This window comes from Chelon labrosus (genome assembly GCF_963514085.1).
Source record: "Chelon labrosus genome assembly, chromosome: 21".
Classification (NCBI taxonomy): domain Eukaryota; kingdom Metazoa; phylum Chordata; class Actinopteri; order Mugiliformes; family Mugilidae; genus Chelon; species Chelon labrosus.
The window spans coordinates 2,868,243-2,883,883 of NC_140354.1; the positions used below are offsets into that span (position 1 = coordinate 2,868,243).

A 15,641-nucleotide genomic window follows, 5' to 3' on the forward strand; every position below is an offset into this window, starting at 1 on the left:
ATTCAGAAGGGGTATAGAGTCATAACAGACAGAAATATTGCACAAACAGACAGGCAGACAGAACACTGTGAGAACAACATGATTACATAGCCTTATCTCGGAATTATTCTTTTACTGTTATCTCTTTGAGGGTCCTACCCTCAGTTAGACTTAAGCGATTAAAGAAAAAAACAGCCAACACCCCCATTGGTAACGGACTTTTTCCATTACACACGTCTTGTCACGCCTTCGTTCACACATAGTTGCTCATTCTCACCATATTTGTTGGCGGTTTTGGCACCTTCAGCACTGAGGCTGAGATGCTGAGCTGCATATGGGTAGCCACCATCACCTGGGGGGGAATATACGTATATATGTATGCATGTATAGATGTTTTGACAAATTAATAGGATATAACAAAGTGAAAATGTTGTATCTGATACGGCTGGAGTTGAACTTACTTTTGTTTCATTCATATATTGATTAGTCTAATAAAGAGACGCAACTGCATATCAGTTTACAAATGAGTCTTGATCACATAAAATAAGATAAACCTTTAAAAACTTAGAATAATTAAGTAGTAATTTAATTGAAGTAAGAAGTACTGCTGCAGTTGCTACCTTAAAAGAATAATTTGGGGAAATACACTTCTTCACGTTGGAGTTGAATAAAACTGCCTATACCACTAATATGTCTGTACAATAAATGTGCGACTGGAGCCAACAGAAGGTTAGTATCCTAGGTTCATGTGCTGCTTAGTACTATTCATACATAAGAATGGTAGTTATCTTCATATCCATGTCTAAGGCATAGAAATAATATTCATCTAGGTGTAATCAAGGTTACACATTTCTGTAAAACAGAATGGTCAAATCAACCAGGCAATCAGAAAATGGTATTTTTTAAATATATATGATTTGTTATCATGTGTGATCATGGTTGCAAATAAAGTCGCGAACACATGCTGCTCCTACCTTCCAGTCCAGCGGGAATCACTGGAGCATTGCCATAAGGAACCTGAGCAGCTCCTCCTCCTCCTGCAGGGAAAAAAATAACATGATGATACTGAATCATATCATCTAAAGCCTTTAATCTGCATGGGCTATCAGCCAGTTCCATGCTATCTATTAGTTGAAGTCTGACTCATGCATAGAAAGCCACACTGGCAGAGGTCTGACTAATAATGCAACAGAAGGATGAGATCATATCAGTGCTGCTCACCATATTTGCTACCAGTTGAGTCCAGGCCAGCACCAAATGCTCCTGAAAGAAGATAAAAGGGACTTCTGTGACATCACGGAAAAATGATTTAGAAAGCAATCTTGTTGGTGAATGATTGGTTTCTTCCCTCTAGCATTTGTGTTGGTTTAATACAAAAATGTGTGAAAAAAGTAGCAGATTTGGCTGAAATGTGTCATAAGCATAAGGGTCATTAGAATTTTTAGGTGTAGCTTTTAGTTTTGCATTTAAATTCTGATAGGACTATGCAAGTTTTATTAGATAACCATTTCATGAATTACTACGAATAAACAGCCTTCCAGACGATCAAGTATTGGTGCTTGAAAGAGCACAATATTTTAAATGTTTGTTTTTTGTCATACTATCTTTATTCTGTAGTTAAACTACTTGAAGTTTGAACTACTACTTAATGTTTTCCTTTGTTGCCTGGCAACCAGTAAATATATACTGTTGCAAGTGCATGCTTAAATTTATTACCATATGGCCCCTGGACTTGTCCAGCGTAGCCTCCTGTACCGAGCGCTAAAAAAAAAATCAGAAAAACAAGCAGGTCAGCTGATGCTCATTTTTGATTTCATTAACAGGAATACTTTACATTAAACTATGGAAGTCAGGAAGTCAGAAGCCAGGAGATTAAACTGGTCAGTTTCTATGAATAAGAGACAATAGCTACACCCAGTGGTTAAGTGACCACACTGGCCATATTAAGCAGCACTTATCTTTGACAGCCTCTTATTTTTCAAGATGTCAAACACAGATTAAGCATCTAAGGGTTAGTATCATCACCTCTTCACCTCTAGGCAGCAGTTAACTCCTCAAAAGTGTTACCTTCACTCTTCCCTGCTTTGCCCTCAGCACCACCAGCTAATTCTGCAGGGTAACCAAGCCCTGAAACATAGTTCTAATTAGCACTAATTATGTCTTCTTTTTTCCCCAGTTATTATTTTAGATGCCACTCACCAGCTCCATAACCATCACTGTATCCATTCCCGTAACCTGTTGAGAGAAGGTGCTATATGTTAAACATTTCAAATATTACAGTGACACAAAAAGGGGGCAGGAAATATCTAGTGCAATACATGCATGGCAAATACCTGTAGACAAAGGTTTTGCACCAGTATCTCCACCTACAGTAAAAACAGAACAAATTCACTCAAGACAAAGAATAAGTCTGTCTCGTACTGACACTGTATATCAGTCAATGGAAGTCTCAGAGTTAAAGCTTTTGCTCCTCAGTTTAAATTGTGTTTGTTGTTTCTTTTTCCGCATGTACTGATGAGTTCAGCACTTACCGAAGCCGTTGCCTGCCATAGCACCAAGGTATCCTGTTGCTCCGTCACCGTAACCTGTAGTAGCCAAAAAAACAGACTTTATTGACATTGTTTAACTTGGAACACCTATAAAACACTTTATATCTTTTCCATGCAAAAAAGGAGAGAGGAATAGGGATTCACAAGAGCACTGTCTGAAGATGCACAATATGTAATCTGTTGTTGTTGCATTCTAATTTTTTAAAAGCACTATTAATTATTCATCTTAAAGTAAAGAAAGCTACTGCAGCAGCTTTTGGCATGACTTTTACAGCAAGGTGAAGATGAGCTTTTCCTCTAGCACAACTCACAAGCAAATGATGTGTTTACAAGGCAAAGCAGCAGCTGATTTTCTGCTGACTGTTTACTTCCTTGCCAAGCATAAAATAGGGATAACAATGTCCCACTCGTGCCTATGTGCTAAAGTGGAAGCAGTTAGTGTATGTCTATTCAAGAAAGGAATAAGGAAGCAGAATGATTTGACAGCCTCACCAGTTGGCTTTCCTGCAACACTCTGGGGATAACCACCCTGCCCATGTGCAGCAGCAGCTAAGGTTGAAGAGTCAGACAGAGGGAGAAAGAGAGAGGAGTTAAGATGTAAAATTAGCACAAAAATCTTGATCCTCATCGTCAAAAGAAAGAATAAAGTAGAAAAATACACACGCTTACCTCCATGTTTTCCAGCTGCCCCGCCCAGATATGCTCCCTGTCCCAAACCTGTGAGCAGTACATAGAACATTTTTAGCACAAGTAATGTAAATCTGCTCCATCTGCCAAAGTTACAGTTACTTTTCACGTTTTGTGTGGCACTGCCCAATATTACCTGCTCCATAGCCTCCAGCACCAAGATTTGCTCCCAAATAGTTTCCTGCTCCACCAGTATATCCTGTGGAGGAGGTCAACAGGAATCGATCAAAATGACTGGTAATATACTGTGAGATAAAGGGACCTGATATATGATTTTCACAGAATACTTGTGCCAACGTTTATAACGTAAAAGAAAAACAAACTAATTTCTCAGTGCAGCTTTGAATTGAAAGCCATCTGGGAAAGTATACAGTAAATATGTGCAAGATACAGGTGGGAAGATTGTGACATGCCTCTTCACTCAGTATCGTTTGTATACATATGCTAGAGTGGTTGCTGTAAATGAAGTGTTTTGCAAATGCAATTATCAAGAGTAAAAGGAAGGAGAGGAAGGATTAGGTTAGCATTGGATGTTTCTTAGCATCCTCTCCACTGAGCAGCATTCTTTACGGACTGAATCCTAAAAACCACAAACCTCCAAATACCAGAACATGCCCACCTGAAATACACTTCAAAGCCATAAGAAACCCCACCGGACACACAAAAAAGGTATGAATGCAGTATAAATATTATACTGTTAATATATTAACCAACCCAAGACTTCCTTTATTAGCATGAACTGAACCCTTTGTCCAGACAATAACAACTGCATCAAACCTGAGAAAATATTAACCATAAAATGCATAGCTTAAAGTATTAGTGAATATTACAAAATCCTCTGGGGACAGATGCACCAAATCTGATAGCAGTGTGATATTGTTTATGGACCTGTGACTTTAAGCACTTAAAAAGCAAAGAGTCCAGAAGTCTTATCAAATATAAGATGGTACAACTGTATGCCACACTTGATTGCAAATAAGGTAAACATGTGAGACAGATCGTCATCTGAAAGTAAAAGAAGCATGATTCAGAAGATCTGAAAGCACAAGAAAGTATATTTTATGCTATATAATGTCTCCAACCTCAGCTTAACACACACAGAGATAATAAAAATGAACAAATGACTTGATGCACATTTCAGGAGTATATTTGGTATCGGAAGCCATAACAGTCCTGTTCCAAGAGCATCTTCTTGTTTGGGAACAGAGATTCAACTGTACAATCTATGATTGAACCTTCAAACCAACACCTTTAGATAAAAGAGACTGAAACCAGCCCACTGGTTTCAATTCTGAATTGTAATCAGAATTACAGAACACTGACAGAGATTGCAGAGATTTTCTGAGATACTCATCAAACATTACTGTTAGTTGCTGAGAACCATGCAGCATCTGTAATTTGTGACATTTTTCTTTTTATTGATCATTTTATGTTTTACGGAAAGTCAGTTCTTTTTTCCAGTATGCTCAAACACGTGAGCTGATTTTTTTTTATATATATTTACATATACATTATATAGACATTGGTACAGGCAGACAACTGTCTCATAATCAGTAGTTTGGGGCAAAGACATTGCAACACGAATAACCCACGTGCCTCATAGGTTTATGGTTATTTATGGTTGTCATTGCACCATCTTCATTTTAGTCATATCCTGGAGATGACTAGATGTCTCCCACAATACATGCTGTGTGTCAGCTTACAAATCATCCAAAATTCAGACAATAATAACTGACACATTAGCAGTGTAGTTCATGTGAGGTGACAGTCCAACAGTGGTCTAAAAATCACCACAGCAGTATCACCAAAATCCAAACAGACCTTAGACCTAAATGTCAACCAGTGCCATGGTTCATTTATCAAATGAACCACAAATATGATATGTAAAAAAACATTTTGATGAAGAAAAGACAAAGCTTTGCTCTTACTTGTCACCTGGGTATTCCTCCCAGTCTGTCCTGGCATTTGGAGAGATTTTGACTTTATGACATCGTGTTCAGCTTGGGAATGGTGTTTCTCATCTTGAACATCCGCGGTAAAGTCTTGAGCTTCCTGCCCTCCTCCAATTGAGGGAATGCCTAAACTTTGGGTTCCACTTGCACCTGGAATCACTGGTCCATAGCGGCCCCCTGCTTGTATTTGAAGACTTGCAGAACCATGACTATGGTGCTCCACAGCAACAGTCCCCCGAAATCCATTTGTGTCCTCAGTCACAACTCCTTTGACACCCTGCCTGTCTGCTACAACAGATACATAAGATGTGCTTCCCTGTCTCTGTGGAGTAGAGTGTACATTGTTTCTAACATCCTGAGCTTGTGAAAGAGGTAGTTGATAGGTTTTCTCTTGTTGTGTTTCTGTAATTGTGCTTCCAAGGTGTTTGTTCTCTTTACCAACAGCTGACCGTGGTAATAAACCTTGAGTCCTTTGAGTTTCTGAACCCAAAAGCTCACCGCGATTGATTTTCAATACATCTGACAAATCAATGGGAGATCCACAGTTTCGGGCTTGCTGAATAGATGAATAACGGTCTCCTGCATTCTGTACATTAGAAGAAGCAGAACCCAGACTTCTGATGTTGTCTTTATCAACGGGCAGCTGTGTTTGTACACTTCCAGCTGCCAGTGCCGCTTCATGGTTTACTGTTCCCTTTCTTCTAGAGACAGCAGGCTCATTACCTTTTCCTCCTTGTGCTTGTGAAACAGACAGCCCATGCATTTTACTATCAAGAGGTGTTGTGGGTCCAAGACTTGATGACTGGATTAATGGATCAAGGCGTTTGGTTTCTCTTTCTGCATTTAGTTCAGGAACAGTGGGGCCCAGTATATTGATTCTTCTCATGTTGGGTATTTCAGTTCCAAGTGTTCCCACTTGCTTTCCATACAAGTGGCCAAGAGCTCTAAGCTTTTCTCTCTTAAGCTCTTGAATAGCTTGGGCCAGACTGGCCATCTCAGGTCCACCCAAATCTGCTGCAGATACACCTAGCAGAAAAATATCATCATGCATTCACAGCTTCTTGTTGGCTCAGAGAAAACAGTGTTTCTTTAAGCTTCAACTGCACAATGTAGTAGCCAGTGGCAAAACATTGACTGCTCTGTATTCAAAGTCATTGTTGAAGTTATTGATATGTGTATCACAACATTCAGCGCAATACAACACATCACCAACCGAATAATCATCGCTTAAGTGGAAAAAATTCAAATCCAAACAGAGAAGAGACTAAGTCCATTATGGCCTGAAATTAGTCCAGTATAAAGGGACACAATCACTGCCATAATTATGAACAAGGACAACACACACTTTATAAGTACACACACAGTGTACTCATTCAGTCATAGAAAGACATCAACAAAGAAAACATGGTATGTTGCCATCCCAAACATTTGGAATGTCATAAAGGACACCAGTGTTACAGTACAAGAAAAAGAAACCACCTGACTCTTCAGACAGTATCAGTGTGTGACAAAGACAACTGATAGACAATCATATTGACTGATTTATATATAATATAACCCAGTTACTGTGAACCTGAACCTGAAAAATGGAACAGATTTAGAAATTCATGTCTCACATTGACCTGATATCGCTGCTAAAATCAAATGAATGAAGTGTGTGGGCAATATTCTAGATAGGCAACTGAACCTGTCATAAATTTCAAAGTAAGGCTTTAATCTTAGTAAAATAAGTTTGTTAATGTCTGCATAACCTATTTTTCAGTTGTCCGTCCAGCTCTTATAAACCACAGCACTGAGTACTCATCAGCTCTCATCAGCTCAGCAACTGAAGATTAAGGTGCAAAACATCATGCAACATGCAACACAGAAGAAGCGTTGACAAACACAGTCAAACACTGGAATGTGATTTTTGCACATGTGCAGCAAATAAAATTGAAAAAGCTGATTACAATACATATATATAATTTCATGCAAATACAAAGCAACCTTAATTGAATCAGTCAATCAGTCAACCACATGACAAAGACAGACTGACAAACACAGACCACAGATGACCATGATTAAGATTTTTACCCGGTTTTTGTTCCTTGGCCCCATGTCCAGTGGGATACCCAGGTAAAATCCCTAATGAAAGCAGATTGGAGGACTGTCATTGATTTCAATAATTATGCTCACTCAGAGGAGAGCGACACCAACATGGCTAGTGTATTTCAGGCAGAGGTAAAATGCTCAGCAACAGTGAAGCTGATGATGAAATAAAATCCTCTAAATTCAGTGGAACAGGGCAAAAGTGGTTATTTAAACTATGTGGTTTTGGAAGTCCAGCCAGCTTAGAATATGATAAACAACACCTTTTGTGCAACTTGAAAAACTTTGCATCAAAACACTCCACAGTATACAGTTTTGAGTAAAATAAACTAAATAAAGGCCCCAGAAGTACGACACAATTCATCACTTACCTGGTTGTGCTCCAGGATAGCCAATGCCTGCTAAAGCTCCATATCCTGGCAAGGAAACAAAGTGATTATCTTTAACACGGATTACATCACCAGTGTGCTGGGTTCTTCTCTGCTTTACAAGGACACACAATTTATGTGACAAGAGGCAATCCTCATTTATCGTGTTCACAGACATACTGACAGAGTGTCACTTAGGAGACATTTATCAAACTAACAAGCAGAGACCTATCGAGTGTAACTCCTTGAGCTTATTTTTATTCTGGTAAACAACATAAAGAAGTCTTAGATATGAACCACACATTTACTGACCTGGAAGATTGCCATGACCAGCACCATAAGCTGGAAGTCAGAAAGACAGGGTTAAATTCTATTTACAAAAGTTTCTGCTGCTGTCTGCTGAAAGATTTTCATTCAATACCTGAATCAGGTATTTCATGCCTGATAAACAAATGTTTTATCCAAAGTTCTGTCCTGCTTGTGTATTATTATTTTTGCTTTTAAAGGTCCAATCCTCTTGTACACTGGACGATTTTCTATAAAAATAAATATAAAATCAACTGGTAAATTACATAGTCTTTTATGCGTCAGTCTTACCACGTTTCCCTCCATGGCCATAGCCCTGTCCCAGTCCATTTGCAAGACCAGTTCCCATTGCCATTCCTGTACCCAGGCTGGCACCTGCAAACACAGGAAAGATATGTAAATCATTTTTGATATTATGATGTGCTAAACTATAATTGACTTTATTATCAACATGCAGAAAATCTGTCATCTATAAGGGAATCTGCTCAAAAAAAGTGAGTAAGCTATAATCATTTGGATGATTTACCATAGGCTCCCTGGTTTCCATATCCGCCTTGCTTCAGTCCAGCTCTACCTCCTAATCCATGAGCTCTGTAGCCTCCTGTGAAATCAATACAAACAACTCTGTTCACTGTGTTGTTGAATTTGTTTGCAGACGAGTATCATTCAGAATTTATTAGTTATTTCAAAGAAACTACTGAACATCTGAAATGCAACTGAAACTTTACATTTCACAAACTGTAGATCATTGGATAATTTATTTTTCAACAGCTGAAGACAATGTTTGCTCTGTGCAGGTTTTCTAATATTATAACTTTGTAACATGAAGCTTACCAACACCATGCTGAGCCCCAGGATAACGCCCAACTGAGATGGAAACAACAACAAAACATGTCATATCAGAAGTTAAAGTAATATAAGTTAATGCTGTTGTCAGAAACTTAAACAGAGTTAAACATACGTCCAGTCTTCATTGCTTTGCTGCCATATCTGCTACCCATAGCTCCAAGGGCACCTCCAACTGAAAAAACAAAACAAATGAATACATCTGTAAATGCTACATCTAGGTACACACTACTACACACGTATGCACCTTCAAACCTACTAGTCAGCTAATCTACACTGCTTTGAAACAGTATTTTTAATTAGCTACTTGTATTTCTTTGTAGTAGTTAGCAAATGTATGCTAATTGCTACATTGGCTATGACTGTTGTAGCAATTAGCATAAATTGTAACGTATCACTGACCTCCAGGTTTAACTCCAATGCCAACACCTTCAGAAGAAATAAGAGACACAGATAAGAAATGAGAAACAAAACTGTTGTTCTGGTCGAGAATGTTCACTTAAAACGTTATCTTTGTTTAGGTAGTTAGCAGCCTCGTCACTGCTAACAATTTAGCTTGTTAACATCCAGTCATGAATTAGATATGCATAGGTTATAAACAATTAAAAAATAAACAACATACAATACCTCTGGCTGGCAGCACTCTCCCCCAGGATACACTTTGAGGTTTAACGCCTGAAACATGGAAAACATATTATTCTTTAATGTATCAGTGTCATCTGTTTCATGTCATAGTGAGATAAAAAAATAATGATATTAACCCCATCCACTGTACGCAAATGAGGAGAATTATGGAAATTAGGAAGTGTGAGTGATACACATGCTACTACACAACTACTGTAAAATACAAGCAAATATTTTAACATATCAGGGAGGGTAGTGCATGTACAAATTAGGATTAAACTGGTCTTTTACATCTCCCCATGTAAGAAGAGATCATGCAGCTAGTTACTTTAGACTTACAGTATTACAGTGTAAATGCCACTAGAGAGGGTTTCAAGATTATTGCAACCTGACAGACATCCACTGATGGAAGCAGAGGATGAGACAAAATGCACATCTTTGTGGAGCCCATTAGTTCTTCTCACAGCTAGTTGTCAGATTTTACCTGACTCTGCCATCTTTTCATTGCATCCTTTGATTCGGAGAAATTAGATAATATAAATCTCAGTGACTTGGCAGGGTCACTGATGCTGGAGCCCAAAACCCACCTAGTCCACTTCTTTCTTTTTTTTCCCTCCCTCAATCTCACAGACATGATATTTAACAAGTACGTGAGAGTGAGTCACTGAAGACGATGATCCATCAGACTGGGAAATCTTTTGCTTTTGACAGATGTACAGTAAGGTCTAACTAATTTATTATTTATATTCATAAAATAGCTTATCATGACAGACGTAGCAAAACTAAAGGCAATCTGGCAACATGAAAATCCAAGTTTTTTGAAAAAGCTAAATTTTGTTTATTTTTTTCGCAATTTCCTTTTTCAACCAAATGGTTAAATTTAAGTTCCTCATAGAATAGTTAATTAAATTAGTGAGAATTGCCTCAGTCAGATACATACATGAATCTCAGTGATATTATTATACAGAATGCTTTCACTAATTTGAAACAGATGCCATGGAGGAATTAAAAAGAAAATAGGTATTTTTAAAGAAAAATGCAGCAAAGATGCATTGAATACATACAAGTGAAAAAACAATAACATTTAAGTCATTATAAAACTGTAATTCTGTCATTCTTACCGCCTTGCAGAGTTTGCTGAGCCAGCCAAAGAACCAGCGAAGTCTGAAGAAGACCTTGAACCAGCATGATGGAGGCAAAAAGAGCACTGGGGGAAAACCAACTGATAAACAGAAAACTGGTATTTAAAGCACCACAGCCAGACATGATGTCTTTTATAGGTTTTTTTCTGTGATACACTCCCACAGACCAGTCCTGCCCTCATGTCTGATTGGACAAAGCCAAAGTCCCATTTTGATCCATTTCCATTAGCCGACAATGTACAAACACACACAGACACACAAGGGACTCATAAATTTTCTGTAAGAGCTTATGGTTTTGTATTTTCTCCAGCACCTGAAAAATCACACCCTCCCTTAACCGTCTCTAAACTTGACACTTGGAAAAAACAGAGGCTTTATAAGAGACAAACTGCATTTGAGCTAATGGTTTGACATGATATCTTTCACAGTTTTCTTTCTTTCTCACTTATTATTCACAGTTTCAGAAATGCATCTGATAATTTATTACAGTCTATATTTTACTGGGTATGTAGTAGATCAAATAAATCAAACAAAGTAACTTTGCTAAACATAGTCAATAGCCAGGATCCCGTGTTTTTCTTATACATTTACAGTAGGAATGTGTATATTAATATACAATGTGATGCGCTCCCACACATCGAAAAATATGTGAAAAATAAACATGTCTAGTAGGATGTTTTTACAGCAGCCATGTAATAGGTCAGTAAAACACATGCAACAATGCTCTCACTGATATTCTTGAGGATGACAAAGCATCAGGAAAGTAAAGACAGAACCCTGTGTCTGTCCCTTCCTGTTCCATCTGTTTCTGTTAAAGAAAAACATACATTAAAGAAAAAAGAATGAGAGCATAGAAACACAATTCATTTTTGTAACTCAAATATCTGGGTTGGGCGGCACAGTGGAAAGGTGGTTAGCACTGATGCCTCACAGCGAGAAGGTCCCTGGTTCGAATCCATGGGCCGACTGGGCCTTTCTGTGTGGAGTTTGCATGTTCTCCCTGTGTCTGCGTGGGTTCTCTCCGGGTACTCCGGCTTCCTCCCACCATCCAAAGACATGCTTTGTAGGTTAATTTGTGATGCTAAATTGGCCGTAGGTGTGCGTGTGAATGGTTGTCTGTCTCTCTGTGTTAGCCCTGCGATAGACTGGCGCCCTGTCCAGGGTGTACCCCCGCCTCTCGCCCAATAACAGCTGGGATAGGCTCCAGCAGACCCCCGCGACCCTTAACAGGAATAAGCAGGTACAGAAGATGAATGAATGAATGAATAAATGAATATCCGGGTTTAAGAAATGACACTAAACACTGCAGAGTAAATATGAGATCAATGTGTGGTTTGGGAGGGTATCTGAGCCAGGTGCAGTACAATTAAGTGAAAAACATGCTGCAATATAATAGTAATGTGGAAACACACACACACTGTACTACAAATTAGCCTTGAAGCTGACACCTCAATTAAAATGTCATTTCAAGGAGTTTTTAAGTAATTTTCTATAGAAAAGCATTATACTTTCACCAAAACAGCCTGTTAGTAGCCTATGGTGCAATATAGTTGGTTACTACAGTCTGTTGAGCCTCAAAATGAGACACATTAGTGCATTGTGCTATCAACGCAAAGCTCTAGGAGCATCTTTATAGAATGTAGTGTGGGAGGTCCCTTGTAAGGCAGCCATTCCTTAATATAATGTTTAAGTTTATGTTTTAACCTCAGGCACGACAGCACTCAATGCAAACGTCTGACTGCAGAACCACATTTGATGGTCATGATTTGGAAGAATCATGACCACTTGTTTTTATGCCACCTAAGGAAAACTGAAGTCACACGTGCAGACCACCACATCGTCTTCCCTGGTGGTACCGAGCACAAGACAATAACATAACCCACGTCTGACTCATGGCTCCTTCACCCATGATTCACCTCTAAACATTTATCTGTCTGCATGTTTGAGAGGTCCTGTTCAAAAGGGAATCACATCCATAAGGAGTGTGTCACTTTTCGAGAGTACAAGCTTTTAAAAAAAGATATAGCAGCTGTCAGCAAGACAGAGGTGGTGATTAGCTCATTTATACAGAGAAAAAGTAATGTTACGCCAGTTTGTGGAGACACATCTGGATGGCAGTTTCACTCTTGGCTGTCATATTAGAGACACTGTGTGCCCCAATGCATACATACAAATGTCATTTTGCATGTCTGGCCACAGGCTATCCTTGTGTCTGCTTTACAGACAAAAGATGAAGGGAAATATTTATTCAAACTTACCAGACAGACTTTACACGTTATCTGCAGTTATGCTAAGCACTGGCTGATGGTTTTGGACATCAGTGAAGAAGTGCAGAATGGAAATAAGAGTCTTTCCTATCAAAATTTTTGAATAAAAATTTTGGCCACTTTTATAACAAGTTCTTCTATTAAAAATTCCAGTCAGATTTCATATACAGCACACTGCTTGCCATTTTCACTTAAAATAAATCAAGATGTTCCAGTGAAAGTTTGAAACCAAACACAAGCATAAACACAGACTGGGGCACAGTCAAAAACAGGAGGCCTCACTGTAAAAGCAGCAACACCTGAACCTGAGTACTTAAACCTTTGCAATTCCGTCAGTTGTCTCTAATAAGAGATGCTCCACTTGGTGTTTGGAGGTGTAAATACAGATACACTGTACAAGTACAGAGAAATTAACACGGCTCATAATGTCTGTATCTGGCAATGATGTTGATGTGTGCACCAAACTTGAACAGCTTCCCATTATTTTATTACCCATAGGGACTGGAACAGCATTGTTTATTGGAGGTTTTATGCTCTTATTCTTCCAGCTTGTGAAGCTCCGTGGGCCACCTCAAGGGGGCTTAATATTAGTGTTCAGCTCTATGTAGCATACACTGAAAGGGTAGAACACAAAGAACTACAGAGCCACTGTGCTGGCACAGCTTTTCACACAGGTGTTTAAGCTGAAGGTTAGGTCAGGAGGAGGGTTGAGGGCTGAAACCTGCTCATAATAAATCAACCTCCCTGCCAAAGTAGTATATTTTGGAGCTAAAGACATTACAGACACCACATTTACTCAGTCTTGGAGTCTGTGATGAAGAAGACAAAGAATTCTTTAAATCCCTTATAAATCGTCCTGTCAGGTCCAGTTATAATAAAAAATTAAAACAAATTAGGCATTTTAGACAGGTATTTAAGGATACAACTGATATTATATTACCTCTAATAAATGTCAACAAGTGTTGAATGGATGCTTTCACTTACTAATTATTTTTGTACAGCCACCACCAGGTATTGGTACTTAACATTCCCACTTCCATGTTGAACTGAAAACATACACAGAAAAACTTGTCAGCGGTATTTATATTTACTTATTATGTCAGACTGTAAGAAAACATCCAAACAGCAGATAATAGACGCTGGATTTTCTTTCCACTCACCCTGTCTGCACAGGATCTACTTATGTGATGGACCATGTGTGGAAGTTTCCACTGAACAGAAATGTTTCTGACATTGCTCCAAATCCCCTGCTGTCTCAGCCCGGCTGGCACAACATTGATGGTAGATTCTGACTCCTCATGGTTTGTTTAAGAGTCTGCAGACGGAGTTACCCTTCATGCCAGTCCCAGTCACACTCAATCCAATTAAAGAAATACAACCATCACACTGCTATATCACTATTGCAACACTATGCTGTATTGTAGCAGACAGTTATGACAGTTCTGATTAAAATAGATTAAAATTTAAGTATTCCATGAGCCTGCTGTCATCGGGCGAGAGGCGGGGAACACCCTGGACAGGTCGCCGGTTTATCGCAGGGCTTCAGTGAAGATTCAGCAACTATTAATAGTCCTTGTCTTGCAGTAGCAGCAAGTATCATTACAACCACATTGGAAAGCTCCTGTTTTCCATCTTTCGTTTGGCCATTTTTGGAGAGGGGTGGATTAAATTTACCCAGGTGACAGGTAGCATGAGGTTGCTAATGAATGTCAACAGAAGATGCATAGGTCTTGATTGATGCACCAACAAACTAGCAAAGCATTCTGGGATTTGCAGTGTTAGCAGTGCATGAGATATATACTGGCAGGCCAGCTCTAATAAACATTTGCAAAGCTTGCCATATGTCTGTGAAGGTTCTCAGTCATCCAGGTCATGGTATATCCAAAAGAGGTTTAAAAAAGGCAACTGGACTTGTAGAAGTCCAGTTGCCTTTTTTTTTTTAAACCTCTTTTGGATAAAGCTTGCCATAGTTATCATAAGTTAAAACTTTCTGAGTAATTGTTACTACTTGTCTGTAGCCTTTATTTGAACTATGTTCAGATGGCTATATACCACGGAACTCCATCCAGCCACAGAAGCCAAATGTCTGGCCTGTGTATAGTCATAATATGTGAAATAATAATGGTGATAGGTGATATTACAACAACAAGAACAACACTACTAATAATTGAATCTGTATATACCACATTGGATACATCAAATGCTACAGAGCTTAATTTAAAAGAACAAACTGATGCAAAGAGAGAACAGAAACTGAGGAAAAGGCAGTGCCAAACACAAAGACATTAAAATAATACAAATGTGTTGTTGTGGTATTGAGGTTTTCAACCTCGTGTTCAAAAGTGACAAACTGAAAATCTCTTTCTGTTTATCTTCCTGTCTCTGTCTTTCAGTCACATGGCTCTTCTAGGGGTGAATGTGGTTGTAGAAATGCTGCCGATAGCTGTCTCTGTGAACTAGCTGTCTCTTAGGACATGTTGCTGATGGGTACACTGTTTAACAATCAGCATTTGTTGTTACTGATGGTATCGGCGGTAAGCGGAGGCAAGCCAAAAAAAAGTGTAGAAAAGTTATCTTAGCCTCGGGTCCTCCTTTCCCGCTGTGTGCCACTTGATGTAGAGCTGTTGTTAGTCACTGACCCAGAACACACACATTGGCATTTACATCATGAAAACAGTGGTTTTGAATTTACTTTGTTTCAGAGTGCATTTTTTGATGCTCAGAACAGGCTTTGTGAAGCCTTGGCTCAGCATGCATCACAATATTTGGCCCTTGGGTAAAATTAATTGTGGGACCATGCTATACCCTAACAGCTCCACACAGTGACAGGTCA

At 38.9% G+C, this 15,641-nt stretch overlaps 1 protein-coding gene across 1 annotated transcript; it reads right to left on the minus strand.

Annotated features, from left to right (window-relative positions):
• Positions 1-144: 144 nt before the first annotated feature.
• LOC311506962 (uncharacterized protein) lies at positions 145-10,761 on the minus strand. Its single transcript, XM_084571132.1, has 19 exons — positions 10,521-10,761; positions 9,403-9,450; positions 8,891-8,977; positions 8,764-8,796; positions 8,456-8,530; positions 8,221-8,304; positions 7,936-7,965; positions 7,627-7,671; positions 7,241-7,291; positions 5,144-6,193; positions 3,352-3,414; positions 3,198-3,245; positions 3,021-3,077; positions 2,511-2,564; positions 2,179-2,214; positions 2,047-2,106; positions 1,201-1,242; positions 954-1,010; positions 145-331 (listed from the first exon to the last, which is right to left on the minus strand). The coding sequence occupies exons 1-19, from the start codon at positions 10,663-10,665 to the stop codon at positions 207-209; spliced, it is 2,190 nt and encodes a 729-aa protein (XP_084427258.1). The 5' UTR covers positions 10,666-10,761; the 3' UTR covers positions 145-206.
• Positions 10,762-15,641: the final 4,880 nt, after the last annotated feature.